At 50.7% G+C, this 17,547-nt stretch overlaps 1 protein-coding gene across 13 annotated transcripts in view; it reads right to left on the bottom strand.

The window, feature by feature from the left end:
* ZNF536 (zinc finger protein 536) overlaps window positions 1–17,547 on the bottom strand; it is a 436,740-nt gene that overhangs the window by 136,299 nt on the left and 282,894 nt on the right. For 12 of the 13 annotated variants that reach the window (XM_086689551.1, XM_086689552.1, XM_086689545.1 and 9 more), the window contains one exon: window positions 10,938–12,509. In XM_086689551.1, the coding sequence (XP_086545677.1) occupies window positions 10,938–12,509 (1,572 nt within the window). Of the gene's footprint in view, window positions 1–3,201; window positions 3,562–10,937; window positions 12,510–17,547 lie in introns of those variants that run through there. The other variant, XM_086689558.1, reaches the window with a different exon arrangement.

Genomic DNA, 17,547 nt, shown 5'->3' with positions numbered 1-17,547 from the left:
GTCTTACCATAAGGTGCAGACCACCGTCCCCTTCCTCCGGCTATCCCGCCTCAAGGCACAATCACTTCCTCAAAACTTCAGTCTCACCTACCAAGGTGGGGGGGGTCCCGTTCACCTCAGATCAGTGGGCCGGCCCCGCTTGGGAAAGGTCAAGGGCAGGTCCAAGGGCAGGAACAGAGCCCACAGAGCTGTGAAATGAAGTCAGCTCGTTCCAGAGACCCGAACCCACCCAGCTCGCTCACAGCAGACAGGATGTTCCCAAGAACGCTCAACGGGTGAGAAGGGAGTTCTTCCCCCTAGGCGGGAAAGAGGGGGAGGTGAGTGGGAAGCAGGGGTGCCATGAAGGGAGAGGTGGGAGGAGGCTGGGACTCGGTTCATAAAAGGATGAGAATCCACAAAGGTCTCCTCTAAGCTTGAGAAGTCACCACTGGGGAGAGACTCAGGAAAGACCCCCTGCCTTAGACGCGGAAATGGGTAGAGACCCCATTAGGGGATGGGCCCAGGGAGGGAGACAAAACAGCAGATGCCCAGATAAGCAGCCCCAGGAGCCCTCCCACTGTCAGCGTGATGCTTTGTCCCTTTCAGTGGTACTCCCTCCGTACCCAAGGCCCCCGGCCACTCACTGGACCCCTGAGTCCCTGCTGGCTTGGCAAGGTCAGGGCTGTGGGGTAGGCAAGGGGTCCTGGAGCATGCAGAGTGGCTGTGAATGGTGAACAGTGCCTCGGGCAACGTGTTCAACCCTGAGCAGAGGCACTGAGGCCCAGCAGCCTTCCAGAGCCCTCCTTCTCCCTGCCTGTGCCCCCAGGCCTGACGCACTGGTCCAGAGGGGCCCAGGGGTGCCCCTTGCTGCACAAGGTGGGTGCTGGTGAGCCCCATCCTGGGAGCTGCCTATGTGGCTTCTTAACCCAAACAGGGCTTCAGGCCCCAAGGAGGGAACACAGCACCTCCTCACAGGTGCAACGTGCCCGCAGAGGTGATGCAGGCCCCGTGGAGCCCTCGGGACTCGAGAACCCAGGAAAGGGCACAGTTCCCCAGACTCAGGGGGCACTAGAGATACAGACAAAACCCTCCTGGAGTCCTTCTTTCTGTTCAGGCTCAGGGTGGCCACGTGGGCCTGGGGCCTGGGGCTGGGGTCACTTCCCTTTACCTTCACTGGGCATGGCGGGGCCCATCATGTTTTCTACCAGAACCCACAGTGCGTGATCTCAGTTCACCGTGAACAAAGAATCAGGAAGCGGTTGTGGGCAGAGAGCTAGTAAACCTTCTTCAAGATCTACGCTTTCCATGTGGGCTTTGTCATGTGTTCTCAGACGCAGAATCTCTCCCTTCTCTCCGCTTCTCTCAGATCAGAGACAATCTCCTACTATACATGGTCTTTGGGGTCGGGATCACATCAACAGTTCGCAGGAGACATACTGAAGAGAATGTTCCAAGCAGTCAAGGTTCTGTGACTGTCCCGTTGCTAAGGCCAGGGCTGTTCAGGGGACATTCCCAGGCCTCCATCCCCTGGCACACACGGGACGCTTGGCTTATGTGGGAGTGTGGGGACATTGTCAAAATGATAATACCTCCCCCCGCCACAACAGGACGAATTAAACGGGGAGCAGGCGTGTGCGGGGAGTCTAGACGTTTCCAAAACAGACCCAAGCAGGAAGGCTTGGAAACGCTGAAGTGGCAGGGCCCTGAAGCCCAGTTCATGGACAGAAAAAAATCTAAGCAACAAAAACAGGAAGCAAACTCCTTCCCTCCTGTGCACCAACGCCCCCCCCCCACCTGCCCCACCACCATGATATAGAGTGGGGCACCGGGCAGGCAAAAGCCTGTGACAGCAAATACAGGCACAACCCAAAAATCTCCGCGGACAAAAATATTCCAACTCCAACAATTCCCAGCGCCTTTCCATTTAAAACTACACTTCACGGCGGGGGGGGGGGGGGGGTGCACCTGGGTGGCTCAGTCGGTTAAGCGACATGATCTCACGGTTCGTGGGTTCAAGCCCCTGCATCGGGCTCTGTGCTGACAGCTCGGAGCCTGGAGCCTGCTTCAGATTCTGTGTCTCCCTCTCCCTCTGTTCTTCCCCCGCTCACACTCTGTCTCTCTCCATCTCTCGAAAATAAACGTTAAAAACAATTTTTTTTTAAACTACACTTCACGGGATTCAAAGCACAGGTGGGGGTTCACTGGAGGCAGGCTGGGTGTGAGCAGTCTCTTCCCCACCTGGGCTGGGGGACAGCAGCCTGCGCTCTGCGTGCCTCAGTGTCCCTGCGCGCGGGGCCTGTGAGCAGGCCTGGGGGGGTCTCGGTGCCCAGAGTCACTTGTACAGAGACATCCGCACGTGTCACCCGGCGGTCACCCACCCACCACCACGTCACCTCACCCAACCTGCAGGTGCCTTTGCATTTGCCCGTTCGGGAGTGGTTACTAGTGGGGCCCGCCTAAAGGTGAGCCGGGGCCGGAGGGGGTGGGTGGGAAGCAACCAGTTGCCCAGCCAACATCCCAGTGGAGCAGCAAACTAGAATTCCCTGAATGTCCTGTGGACGCTTCCGACAAGGGAGGATGTCACGGGGGGGAGGGGGGAGGAGGGGGGAGGGGGCGTGTTGTGGAATGAATTAACATAATGACTCAAAACTGCACTAATGTTTCACAGCTTTTTTTTTATTAGCAATACCAAGATAAGTTATTGAAGCATTTTTAGTATTGTTTTACATTCCATTCATAAATGACCTAACTTGTAAGTCAGCATACAGCACACTTAAAGATATAGTTTGACACTTATTCAGAAAGCTACAATTATTATAACTTACATGCCTTCATTACCAGGAACACCTTAATATAATCTTCTAATTACTTCAACAATACTCTAGTCCAAAGCACACGATAACCCAGCACAAGTTTTACACATTTTTTGCTTCAGTCACCATTTTTGAAGTTATGGATGCCAACGTGCCTGTACCCTGGGATTTTACTGTCGTCTGTTCCCGGTTAATAGGACAACCTGACACAATATTCAACTAGCAATAGCACTGCTTAAATACTATGGAGAAAGAGAATTACTGCACTTTTCTGGAGTCTTCTAAAGTGTTACAAAATACAGGACAATCAGACACAAGCAGGAATGCCAACGAGACCCTCAGGGCCCGCCCCTGGAAGCTCGGCGAGCTGGCGTAGCGGAACCCCCCACCCCCGACCCCGGCCCCCAGTCAGATTTTTCACAGGTGAAGGGACCTCCAATCCACCAGCGTTTGTCACTCAGGATTCACGACTCGGAGGGAATTTTCTCTCGTTCAAGTTACTAAGCCTTCGCGATCCATGACTAATAGTGGAACATATGGGGCAATATTTTTAACCTCCCTGATTCTCTGCTATATATACTGTGGTGGGGTTGATGTGTCGTGTGTATACACATACCTGTGCCAATAGTAATTATTTATTCAACACACATATGTGTATACATTCTTCTCTTGACTTTACACAAGTAACAAGCTGCAGATAGCCACCGAGGAGCACGAACAGACAAGGGCAAGTCCAGCTAGACCGACTAGAACGGGGGGTGTCACTTACCTGCAAGAAAATGTGCAGATTCATTAAACAATCCAGAAACCACGTAGGCTAGAGGCATTTAAAAGCAAGGACAGGGCCACGCTCCCTAATTGTTTAATGGAGGAATGACAATAAAGCAATATTTATAAAATTTGGTCCTTCCGTCTCTGGCTAAAGCAAGAATAGGCTACGTGATTAGAGCAGGTTGGCAATTAGGCGTAGAGGTGCTGTTGATCAGCGCTAAGTAATAGGAGATAATTACTACTTATTTGAAACCTGGGCTTTGCACACAACATCTGAATATAAAAAAGAAAAGAACCTGATTCCTTCAATAGCTAAGATGTGGCCTGTATCTACGTGGCTGTCAGTGCCAAGCATCACTCCGAGTCAGCAGCGGAAGGAGGGAGAAGCCAAGCTTAAGCTCAGGACACCTGCACTCAGCGCAAGACAGCGAGGGGGTCACGCTGTTGCCGTATCACACGGCAGTGGCCAGCGGGCGGGCTTGGAGAGTCTGCACTTCCCCAGGGATGTGGGTGTCTGGTCTGACAGCAGTCCTTTCCCTCAGCTTTCTCTTCCTCCCTCCCAGTCTTAAGTCATTACTGGGGAGAAAAAGATGTGTACGCGTGTGTCTGAGTCTGTGTGTGTATTATTGTTATTATTATTTTTGAACCAAGAGCTCGGTTGCTGTCTTCTCTCACCCTAGGCTGGGTCCTGGGCAGTAGGTATCGAGCAATCGAAAAAGAATACGCACACAGAAACCAAGGTGAAAGCTACCAGACTTTTCTCCTGCTTCGGAGGCACTGTTGATTCAGACAGTAGCTTTTGGAGCCAAAAATATGCAGCAAAAGGAAAGGAACATAAACAAGGCTAAATGTCACCAGTGTTTGCCGACTTACAGACACCATCCATTTGTTTGTTCTGAAATGACGAGTGGACCATTTGGCAAATACAATGGTATTCACACAACAGTTCTGTCATCCTGCAGTGCAAACGACATCACGTCAGTGGCATTCCCATTTAATTTACAAAGAGGGAGGGGGGGGAGGAGGAAGAGAATGCCCAGAGAGTTTGCAGAGGCTGCCATCCAAAGAGGCTGCCTTTTCGTCAAGACAGTGCACACAGTGAGGCTTTGGACGAGGGAAGAGGAGAGCCCATCCGTGGGTGCTGGTTTCTGCAGGAGATCCCAGGGGACAGCACCTCCCCTGTGTCCCGCCAGAATCTGAGGGACAGGTTCTGTGGCTGGTTTTGGGGCAGCCAGCAGGAGCAGAGCGGGCAGCATGGAGTACTGCTCTGCACTAACTTAAGAAGGATGTGCCCTTGGACTTCAGCACAAGCCAAATGGTCCTCCCTACTGGGGTCTAACATCAGCCCCTGGACACACACTGTTCCTGGGAGCAGGCTGGACTCTGGAAGCCAACGACCAATCCGTAAATGATAAAATCAGGCAGAGAAAGCAAGTGCAAAGTTGTGCTTTATCGACAGTCTCTGCAAGCCAATCCATTTTAGAATCAGCTCATAAAGATGAGAAGAAGGAGGAATGATTGCTCATCTGGCTTTAAATAAAGCATGGCAGCTTCAGAGACAACAAGGCCCTACAGTGGAGATGCCCAGGATCTTCTAGGCTAACGGCCCTCCTTGGTGTTGGCTGAACATGGGCTCCTATACACTTGGCGGATCTTCCTGTGCCATTTGCCTAATTTAACCTCCTTTCTTTATAGGAACCTGCTGGCTGCTAGGCTTCCCCTTCAATCTTAGAATCATCCATAAGACCAAAAACCCTGGGCCGTGCACCTGTTGCCTATGCTTGGGTGTCTTCACACACATGCATGTGCACACACGCATACACACACATGGAGAGCTCTCACGGTGTTTCCACACACTCCAGCCAAGCCCCCTTGGAAATCTCTGACCACAGACTTTAGCCAAAGTTTGGTCAAACGCTGAGGAGGAGGGACCTACTCCCTATGCCAAGCACCTGCCGTCTCACAGGAAGGAAGATAATTGGGTAGAAATTGAAAGGGTGGGGCCACTGCAACAGGTATCACAAGGTCACCAGCAGAATCTCCTTGCTATCCATGACCTGTCGTGGCAGACATGAGGAAGCAAAACGTATCTCTTAAACCTTGATGGGAAGTACTTGCTTCATGGCAAAGGGAGACTGCAGCCAAAAGTCATCTGGACGTTGGCACCACTCTGTCACGACAGCCCCACGTAGACATTCACTTCCGCTATAAAACACCAACTCAATTGAGAACCATTTATCCAACCTCTTCTACATCCATCGTCTTGTTTCATCCTTCCATTTCTGTCCATCACTGAGGGAACTGAAGCTTCCACGGAGCAAGCTCCCTTCAGAGCCAAGCTCCTGTCCCTTCCTCCTCTGCCTACACTGGCCATGACCGGGGAGACTCTGGGACCTCCATGAGGCACGGAGGAGTCTTCTCCTGCAAGTCTCTGTGCATAGGCAGAGATGTGACCTTCTGGGAACAGGTACACCAGGCCATCGGGGTCTACAAAGCCTCTCTCTCAGGAAAGTCTCTGGTGTCTCTGGCTTTGTTTCGAGTGGCAGTAGGTGGAGCCCCGCAGGCACTAACCTGGGCCTTCCCTGCATCATCTCACTGGCCCTCGAGGCAACAGCAGACGGGTTCCTGTGTGTCTTCTCTAGGGACGACACAGCAGCAGCTCCTTCCTTACGCCTAGTTGTTTAATGATCATTTGTGGCTCCTCCTCCTGCACTGCAGGGCAGGGTGGGGTGGGCGTGACAGAGACCACACTGCCTGCAATCCTAATGTATTTCCTCTCGGGCCCCTTAAGAAAGTAGTAGCCAACCCCTGCTTTAGACTGTGTAGCTGGTAAGTAGTGAATATTTTCAGACTGCCGACACTGGAAATCAGCGAGGTTTGTGGAGGACGGAAGTCCCATTTTAACAGCGTTCAGCTCAGATGTCCTAGTTCATTTCATCACACATCTTAGCATGGATGATGGGAAGAGGTTTCAATGGACCCCGCGTTCTTTTTTTAAGGAGGGGTCCCGATTCTCTCACTACTGTGGGAGCCCAGGGAACCTTCGGTCTCAAGCATAATTTGGGTTAGGAAACCAGTTCCCCTACAACCTGAGAATAACAAGTTAGGACTACTGGGGCCTCTGTTGCTAATGACCCTGCCTTCCCAATAGCTTCTCCTGGGGCCTGGTGGGTGTCTCTGTCCAGAAGCCACTGTGCAAGGCCTCATGCCCATGACAGACACGCTGGTGGAGTCTCCTCGTTCAGCCTCGCTTCCCTGCGTGGTGGTAACTCCAGAGCTTCGGCGGACAAAGTGTGTCGTCCTTCTCGCTGCCTTTCCCTTTAATGCTGCCCATCAGCCTTGCCTCTGGGCTCACCAAAAGACACCGAGCAAACCTGGCTTGCCGGACTCAACACACGATGACCTCCAGCCATCTGTCTCAGGTTTGAAAGGCAAAGAGTAAGGGTGATCTGTGGGTTGCTTTCCAAATCCACAAACTGGGGTTAAATGTGCTCTGTAACCCTGCCATGCAGCCAGCCCTGCAGGTGCTGTGCAGACCGGCCTTTGTGCGGTCTGGGGCACACAGAAGCCCATGCCGTCCATGCTGTCTGACCTTCGCGCTGCTGGCTGACTCAACAGTTCATCCAAGTGTTTCAGCCTGGACAAGGGGATTGCCCAACCTTGTCCTATCAGTGGATGTGAGCACGGCTCCGGCCTGCCCTTGCTCCCTAATTAAATACTCATGTGGCTCCTGTCCCATTGCAGGACCAAGGTCAAATCCATTCCAACAAACTCCAGGGCACATCCAGGTTCTCTAATGACCCTGAATGACCCTGTACGCCATGTTTCTTCAGCAGAATAAAGAAATGTGGGCTATGCCTGGAGTCTGAAAGACACCTCAAGAAATGGAAGCTTTAATTGGAGTGGGATTTCACCCAACGAAATCAGGTCCATAGTGGGATCTGACCTACTCTAGAGCCAACAGTCCATATCCTCCAGCTTAATCCAAGATGGCTCCTTTTCGGGATCTTCTGTAATACGGCTTTGACAGGCAAATGCTCTATTCTCTATGGAAGGACCTTTAGAAAGTTCAGGCACGAGCTCTCAACCATGGCACGTGCTACAGGAGTCTCCTACCCAATGGGCTGGGTTGGCCCCCCCTCCTCATCTCTCTCTTCTGAACCCGAGACAGAAGTGCACTGGCCAGGCACGGGCAGTGCCCACTGGCCAGGAACCTAGGTCCGTGAAGCCACGCAATGGAAGACCAGAGTTTGAGCAGTTAGGAAGCAGGCATGCAGAGATAGGGAAGCACCTAGAAGTACAGCCTACAGCATGAGAGTCGCCCACAGACTTTAGGGTTAGATGCCACCTCCTCCAACTCGCCAGCATGTGTCAGAGTTGCTGCTGAGCTCCGTGGGGAGTCTGTGTGATCTGAACAAGATTTTGACTGATGCTTCTCCAAACACTTTCACATCCCATGAGAATAGACACAGACGGACATTAGCTCCTCCTACAAGCCTGTTTCTGGGGGCATCGAAGTGGGGAATTGGGTTTACTAACTAGACAACCGTCAGACCCCAAACTCTCCTGAGATGAGGAATACCGGAATAATTCTTTGGTTTGGCAAAGCCCAGCTTCTTGAGGAAACCAGATATCAAGCTGGTGGTTCCATTTGGAAATCCATACCCACTTTGAGTGGAGCAGAGAAGAGGGAAGAAACGTCAGGAATATTTGATTTCCTGATGCCAATATCATTTCCACTCTTGCAAAGTCAAGCCAATAAGGGTTGGAAGTTTTCAACCATCATTTGTGCTCCTTGCGATGCTAGAGAGACGGTGAGCTGCACCGTGAGAGAGATGCCCCCGAATGCCCATTCTGCAACCAGCGAGGCTTCAGTTTTCCTCCCAGATACCAACTGGTGGAAAAAGGGTGAATATGCCTACCTCGGCCCCCCACCCCCAACCCCCTGGGCTCTGGGACACATAGCAGCCAGTAAGAAAATAAATCAAGGTAAGAAGATTTTGATTAGGGAGGGCCAGAGATGGGAGCGGGGAGTGAAGACAGGGCAGGGGCAGGCCCCACCTGGAGGAAAAGGGACAGTGGCTCCGGCCCACCCCAAGCAAACACAGGGGCGAGGGGAGGGCCTTCCTGGCTGCTTCCAAGCTCGAGCGAGAGGACACAGAAGAAATGAGGCCCAAGGAAATGCAGAACCTGTGCTCTCTAAAAATAGGCAGTTTGTGGCCAGAGTTCATTCTGGCATCTTACCATGAGTGCAGGGTAGAGCTAAGACCCGGACCCCGACCTGGAGAGGCAACCAGGATGCCTGTTGTTTTTTTTTTGCCTGGCTGGCCCGAGGGTGTCCGTTCCCCTTTTGAGAGAGGAGCCACAACTTAGACCCCAGGATCTGTGGCGCAAGGGCTGAAAGTGAACTAAACAAAGTGTTTTGCACATACCCTGGAGCTGTCAGGGGAGTGCTGTGGGCTGCTGTTTGGGAGGAGGTGAGAAGTGCTCCGTTTAGAGGACAAGGGCTCACGAGACACCAGGCCCACCGACGCTGCCTCCCCTCCACCCTCACTGTGCAGGACACCAGTGGGCGAGCTCCTCCAAGGCAGGCAGCCTTCCTTCAGCATTGATAGGAAGACGGGAAAATTAATAGGGGTAATACGAGCTCATTTCAAGAAGAATGAGCTTATGAACATGCCAGGTTTTGATCTTTTCTGATGCATGGATTCCTGGCAGGAACTATGGTCCTACTTAGGTATTTGAAAGAGCTGAAAATAGACTTAAAGAAAAAAAATACCAAACAACAGTAAAGGAAGAAAAGTCACAAACTTAAAACAACAATGAAAAAAAAGAAAAGAAGACTTAAACATCGCTCCCCCAGAAAAAAAGAAAAAAAAAAATTGGACTGACATAAAACCCCTTTCTCCTTCTTTTAAATATTGTTTTTAACAGCTTCACACGCAATGAATTATATGTGGATAAAAATAGATCGGAGGGTACTGGTTAATGGGGCCTTGTGAATCATTCAGCGCCAGGAACCGTCAATATTGTTTTGAACTGTCAGAAATCCATTTAGTGATTTTTGACAATTCAAAAAAATATTTCTGACTGCTTGATCCAGTTCTCAGTGAATTAGGGAAGGAGAGGGTAAAAGAAATATATCAATTTAAATTGGGCACCCAGTCCAGCTTCCTGAATTCTGCTGTGTGCTCAAAGCAACATCAGAATTTGGAGGTTGAGAAATAACCCCTTCCATTATCCATCTTTTCTTCCTTCCTCCCTTCCTTCCTCCCTTCCTTCCTTCCTTCCTTCCTTCCTTCCTCCCTCCCTTTTCTTCCTTCTCCCCTTTCCTTTTTTCAACAGGTGCAGTAGAGTCACAGAAATCCATTCATAGATTAAACGTGGAAAGGTACCACAATCATTTGTCTCTGGCAAGGCTACATGGGACTAGATACAATACACTGAGCTCCTATTCAGAGAGAGGCTTTCAGCGAGGAATATCTGGGTGCCAAGAGAATGCCTTTGATCCTCCCTGCCCACCCTGACATTCATTTGATCCAATTCTAGGCTCCAAATTTATTATTACGTCTTTAAGACCTGGAATTACTTTGGGGTAACCATATTCTTTCAGGAGGTAAAGAAGTGCCAATTTGCTAACAAGATCAGGCAGGCATAAGTCCAAGATACACAGGATCACAACACTGCTAACCAGGGATTTCACAACGTACATTGCTTGTTAGAACATCAGACAGACAGGTGAAGATACAAAGGGACAGAAGGCAATAATGGAAGGCCCAGGTCACAAGTCACTGCCGTTCGGAATGTCTAAAGAGCAGTCACAAACACCCCAAAACAATCGCCCTGGGTGGAGAGAGGAGCACTTTATTTCTACATTGTGGTTAGTGTGATACGATTTTTAGTAGCCTCTAGGTCAATGTAAAGAAAAGTTTAAGAAAGCAGGTCTGGCTTAGCAAAGCAGTAAGGAAGGAGCTGTCTTCAGCCATCTTATGCAGAAGTTGAAAACACTGAAGGGTTTGCAAGTTACCATGTCTTGTTGTCTGTGTTTCCGTTCTTAAAAATATGTTCCCCCTCAAGTTACAGATTAAAAACAGGAGCAGTTCGCACGGGGAGACCCCACCCCCCCACCTCTCTCCATGCCTTCTGGACGGGCATCTCCGATCACTGGGGTGCAAACCGGGACACAAAAGCGTGAGTTCTAAACCTTCGAAATGAAACGGACTCTCGTGATTGTCTACACTGCATATACAGCATTGTCGGGGCGGTTAGTTCACACATGTGCTCACGGAGGAGTCTACCTCATTTTTTAAAAATGCACAATTCAGCACTGATGTTTTGGGAAATGAACTGAAGGAAGACGATTCTAAAACTTACCACACAAGTCTGGCCTCTTGATACATCCAGAATTTGCTGTGCTACTTGCCAGGCCGTTAAAGGCTGCTAAGCCATCAGAACTGTAGGCCCTGAGGACCGACAGCATGTTCATCGGCTTCTCCAGGCCCGGGGGCCCCCGCTCCGGCTTGGGCAGGCCCGCCGAGGGGTCCTGGGCTGGAAGAAGGCCCGGGCCGTGCCACTGCTTCTCGGGCGCCTGGGGCAACGGTGACACGAGTCCCTGGACGGGCTGAGGGGCGCCTGTGGGCGGCAGGCCATCCCCACCGTCGCCGGCGCTGTCCTTGCCGAGGGCGGACTGTGGCTTGCTCATCATCTCCGGCTCCGTCTCGATATCCTCCTCGTCGTTGTTCTCTCCCTTGGAGGAGTCCATGTCCTCCGAGGAGGCAATGTCGGAGAGGTCATCGGTAGTATTCTTGTTTGCGGTTTCGGGGATCAGGATCGGGGCGTCGTCTTCCGAGTGGGCCTTCCCATCGGGCTCCTTGCTGGGGCAGGAACTGGAGGCCCCCGAGCCGACCATGCCCGGGTACACGCCAAACTGCTTGTAGAAGTCTGATGGGAAGTTACAAAACGCGGGGTCCACCAGGCCGGGCCACGTGCCGCTCTTCTGCTCCCCCAGAGTCTCCTTGACCGGCCCTTGGGCCGTCTTCTCGGACGCAGACTCTAGAGGCCCAATCACACTGGAAAGCGCCAGCTCTTTGTTTGATTGTACCGAGGGCAGCAGGGCCACCTTACCGGCCTCCCGGGCTTGGTCTTTGCAATTGAGGGTCACCCCGACGGCGTTATCTTTGCGTTTCGCTTTGCCCAGGTGGTTGGCCTGCAGGTGAAGAGCCATCAGCTCCATAGACGATGTCGTGAAAGCACAAAACAAGCAGCCGTGCCACGCGATGCTGTCTTGCACGGTCACCGACGAGCCTGGGAGCGAGGCGGCGTCCGGCCGCACCGACAAGTCTAGGGGCTCGTACTGAGATTTCTCCGACTTCCTCGCGACCGCCTTACCGCCCGCCTTGTCCTCACCACCGTCCGGCCCGTGCACTTTCATGGACGGGGGGTCAGACAGGGCTTTGTCCTTCGTGTCCTTCTCCTTCTTCAAGGAGCTTAGGACAAAGCTGTCCATGAAAGCTTGCAAGGACCCGTGGAAATTCACGCCGTTGTTCACGATACTTTGATAAGCTCTTCCGATTTCGGAGAAGTGGGTGCTTTTGGAAGGAAGGTCGGCACCTTTCAGGGTGTCCGAAGGAGCCTCGGAAGTCATGCCGGTGGCCTGCCCCGAGTGATCTGCGGACGAGAGCACTCCCGCTGTCCACTGCTGAGAGGCAGGGCCACCTCTGAAGTCGATTCCGGGGAGACCCTTAAAGGCCCCCCTCAGGATGTCTGGCCTGATAAACAAAGCAGCTTTGTTGGGCAGCTCGTCCCTGTGGTCTTGGTTTGGGGGCTGTCCAGACAGTGGCCCGGCTCCGTTCTGCCGCTCCCGGTGGTGTCGTTCTAAGTGGTATTTTAAGGATGCTGACTGGGTGCCGGCATAATCACAGTGGGGGCATTTGTAGGGCTTCTCACCTGCAAGATTTCGGTAGAAGGAGAAAGAAAAAAAAGCGTTTATCTCATTTTGGTGTGCTGAACAAGGCTAGAAGGATCAACATTTGTTCTTGGAAACAAAGCAGCTCAAACTAATAATTAGTTAGAGAGCAACTGTTTTTTAATAGAAGAATAATTCGTACTCTTAAGCTTTTTTAATGATTTTGTACCATTTGGGACTATTCAGGAATGACATACTATCTACACACAATTAGCTATCTTTTTCTTTATCTAACATGTGAAAACGGCTGTAGATTTAAAAGCTATGATTATGAAAATTAAGCATAATAATTTCAACCACAGTGATCATTAAAAGTAGAAGTTTAAAAAGACAAAGTATGTAACAAATGGGTGGTTGCAATATTTTGTGTATACAATAGCTCTAAAATTTGTTTAAATTATACACATGGAAACCATTTTTAAACCTAAAAATTTTATGGCACTGTTACGCAAGACCGAAATGAATGATTTAAGTCTTGCTCTGCAGTAAATCATGGATATAATTAGCAAATGGCATACTGCACAAGTAATTTATCATTATTTGGAGGGCACCATTCCAGACGAGCTCAGATATCTGCAGACCTACTGCATTGTTTCTAAATAAAGAACTATAAATACCGATTCTATAAAATATTAATACCATTACAGTGCATTATGATTGCAGCATGTAAAGACATATAGTTAAGATAAAAAGCAGTCAATAAAACTTAAAAGAAAATGAGTAATAAAAAAGGTACAAAATATATTTAGTTTCTGTATTTGAAATTAACATTATCTACTGGTCTTTGTAGTGCCTTAAATTTGTACTAATGGCAAACCTAATGCTCCGGTAGTAAAATGTGTAATTTACCTATAATAAGCGCTTTCTAGAGAATAAAAATAGCTTTAAAGAGTGTTTTAAAACATATAAGATCATTTTCATGAATTAAATATTTATTTAAATTCAACACCCAACTTCTTTGTTCTTTCCACCACGGAAAAAGATACCGTAACATACAACTTGGACCTGCCCGCATTGTGGGATAGAGGAAGGGAGGAGGATAAACAGATGTGGATTTCAATGTATTCCAAGAATTTGTTAGCAATCCAGGGTCTCTTCTAGACTTTGGAATCAAAAAGCTCTCTGGAAGAGACGGCATCGTGGCAGTCCGTTAACTTCTTCACAATAGCACCCTGTCAATAGCCACGGTCATTTCTCCCAGGAAACTCAGCGGCCCCCACCCATTCCTCTGTTTGTTGGTAAGCCACACTGATATAAAAAGCAACGGCAACTCATTGGTGAGTGGCGTATCCCCAAGACATTTTACTGTGTCTGTCTCAGCGGATGCTCTGACTCCCAATCTCTAGGCGTAGGGCACTTGGAGGTAACAACACTCGAGAGGCGGGGAGAAGGATTCCTTGACTGAGCAGGGGACTCCACATCATCTCCAGAAATCATGACGGAACCTTGGCGGAACTATTGTCTGCATCTTCAAAATGGTGGCTATGGGCTCCCCATTGACTCGTGCAAGATGCTAAAGGTCACCCCTGGACACGTCAGAGATGGGAAGGGAGGCCGAATTGGGAATGTATGTCTCTAAATTGAAAAGTCCCAATTGTCTCTGGCTAGACCAACGATGTGGATCTAGCAGGAAGAGTATCCCCTTTGAGCTAAAGGCATAAATGGCCTCGGGCACCATTTTCCCACTTTCTGGAGTCAGATTCACTCCAGCCATGCTATCTGGACACCTCATCAGAGGTCAGGGAACCCTCAGTGGGACAGACGCTATGGACAGGCACTTCTGGACTGACCCAGCAGTCCGGTGGCCGGTTGGAGCAGAAGCAGGTTCTGGAGCTGAGGGGATAGCAGCCAGACTTGTGACAGGAGACCCCAACTAGGAACTCAGAATCCTGGCTCCCTAGGTTAGCAGGAATGTAGGGGAGGGCCCTGCAGTGAGAGCTGGCAGAGGTGAGGCCTGCAGGTACTGGGTGAAACTCAGGATGCATTTCAGAAAATGCACCTGGAAATGATTAAGTGCATCTGGCAAGGGGTTCGCAGAGGATGCATGGGCGTTCATTAGCAGGAGCTACAGAGGGAGAATGTGGACTTTTGCTTCCAGGCCTCAGTGGGGGTGGGGGGGGGGTGTTACTAGGTGGGGACTGCAGTGATGCATAAGGATGTGTGTGTATATTTCCAAAGGACACACATTTGAAATTCACACTAAAGCAGTGGTTCTCAAACCCATTAGAATCACCAGGGGATTTTTAGACACTAGTTTTGGAACACAACGCACAGCACTTCTGATTCTCTAGGTCTGGGGTGGGGGCCAGAAGGCAATATGTTGAACAAAGTGTCCCTGGTGATTCCGATGCAGTGTAAAGATTGTACTTTGAAAAAACCCAGGTGAAAGAAGCTGCTTGGGGGCTTTAAAAAATGCCGACATGTGGTCCCTCCTCCACCGCCAGAAATTCTGAGTTAATTTCCAAGATGAAGACTGGGATTCAGGTCCCTCAAAGGCCCCCATGTGGGCCTCTGCTGAGCCTGGGTGGAGAAGCGCCCTTGTAGGTAGACATTGTGGGGTGGCTTAGTAGGGAAGGTAGTCCGCTGGGGACCCTAGGAAGTGTTTGCTAAGTCTGCAGTGGGGACCAGAGGTCCCATGCTGGTTTGCACTCCCGGGGACACAGGACCCATCTTGGGGACTCGACTTCCTCAACCTGTCATGTGCGAAGTCAGCGTTCTTAGTGCTGAGGCTCACGTCAGCTCTGAAGCCCATGTCAAGAGCAAAACCAGGTCTCCCGAATGGGGCCATATTGTACATGTACAAACACGCGGGCACCCACACACACCCAGAAACGTGCAGATCTGTTCACACACAACGTTTAGATTGAATGAGTGAGCACCTTCACCTTTCGCCTCCCAAGTAGGGAGGGAAACTGAGTGAGGAACCAGAGATGAGGCGTCAGCACCCATTGCTTGCAGGGGACACAGATCATACGCCACTAAGGCAAGTGGAGTCCACACACATACACGCCACATAGACCTACACGCACACATGCATTACAGCCCATCACACACTCACACAACATTCATACACACACGCACACACACACATGTATTACAACCAATCACACACTCACACACACATACCACACCCAGCACGTACCCAACACCCATATACGCATCACACACACACATCACACACTCATATACCACATGTGCATACTACACACACACACACACACACACACACACACAACATACACACCTATCACACATACACATACCACACACACACACATACGCCATGCACACACAGTGTAGGAAACTCTTCTTTGTTCAACCCACTTCTCTTTTGCAGCTCTTTGGCCTCCACTGCTCCAGGAGAAACAGGCCATCGCTGAGAAACGGGATTTGGGGTCTCCAAGGGTCTAGGCCCTGCTGGATTGGGGGCTACTTAGTGAGTTTGCAAAGGTGATTTTGACTGCACGTGATACACACAGGCTCTAGACTTTCTCTACCCCTTGCCCACACTGACCGAATGGTTCTGCATGGTTCCACGGCCTGCCTCGTTCTTCCTGTCACCCCACTTCTGCAGATAAATGCTCCACAGCAAATTTCCAGGGGACAAATCCACCCCTCTGGATTTGTGTTTTTTTTTTTTTTTTTTTTTTTTTTTTTAAATTTTTTTTTCAACATTTATTTATTTTTGGGACAGAGAGAGACAGAGCATGAATGGGGGAGGGGCAGAGAGAGAGGGAGACACAGAATCGGAAACAGGCTCCAGGCTCTGAGCCATCAGCCCAGAGCCTGACGCGGGGCTCGAACTCACAGACCGCAAGATCGTGACCTGGCTGAAGTCGGACGCTTAACCGACTGCGCCACCCAGGCGCCCCTGGATTTGTGTTTTAAAAAAAAGATCCTTGGGGGACCTGGGTGGCTCAGTCGGTCGAGCGTCCGACTTCAGCTCAGGTTATGATCTCGCAGTTGACGAGTTCAAGCCCCACATCGGGCTCTGTGCTGACGGCTCGGAGCCCGGAGCCTGCTTCGGATTCTGTGTCTCCCTCTCTCTCGGCCCCTCCCCCGCTCATGCTCTGTCTTTCTCTGTCTCAAAAATAAAGATAAGCATTAAAAAAAATTTTTAAAAAAAGATCCTTGATTTTATTTTCTTTATAACCCTTAAACGATTTGCATAACCACTACTGCCCTCTCCTTGACGCCCTCTCTCACCTTCTGGGGCCTCGTCTCAGAGAGGGTACGGGGGACGCTTCAGACCCCAGCTAGTGGTGTGTGTTCCTGGCCAGGCAAACCCAGGTATGGAATCATCTGGGATGAGTGTCTCCTGGACAACCCCAGGCAGCCCAAGGGTCCCACTGCCCACTGGAAACATTCCAGTGGGTACACAGACATGCCTTCCCCCAAGGGTGCATCTCAGAGTGCTTGGGAGACAATCTCCCGACACTGGCCTAAACAAGACAGAGAGAAACCTGTCAGCACCTTTAGTAGGCTGAGGAGAGGGCAAGCCCTTCCCTTGCATTTGGTGACCGCAGACACCGAATCTACCTGTGCCGAGAGCCACTTCACAGTCAGGGTCTCCACGCGTTTTGACCCGAGTGTGCTGGGCTAAGTCTCACACAGCCCCAGGCTTCTGCCCAGGACCGAGTCAGGGAGCCAGTCAGCCCTCTCCCACCCAGCGTTCCCCATATGACCCGGTGGCACAGGCGACCCCAGACCCTGTCTGCAGCTCTGTCTAGTTGAATGATTGGCCACTCAGGCCATCAATTGGCCCGAATCTACTGGGAGGATCACTCAGACTGCCCCAAGCTTTCAAGGGGCTCATGAGTCCTCCAGTTACCTCCATGACATTTGGGACGCTGTCTTTTCGTCTGCCTGATGTTGGAGGCAGACACTCAGATGCCGTCAGAGCCAGGCAGATCACAGAAGTGTGCGAAACAGCAGGGTTTGGGGGGAGGGGTGGGTGGCTCTCCTAGAGAGCAGTCGCCCCCGACTACAGGCAGCAGGGGCCATGAGGACCGCTGACAT

Source organism: Puma concolor, chromosome E2 (genome assembly GCF_028749965.1).
Source record: "Puma concolor isolate L17-30 chromosome E2, mPumCon1.1.hap2, whole genome shotgun sequence".
NCBI classification, from domain to species: Eukaryota; Metazoa; Chordata; class Mammalia; order Carnivora; family Felidae; genus Puma; species Puma concolor.
This window is presented reverse-complemented; position numbering and strand designations above follow the sequence as displayed.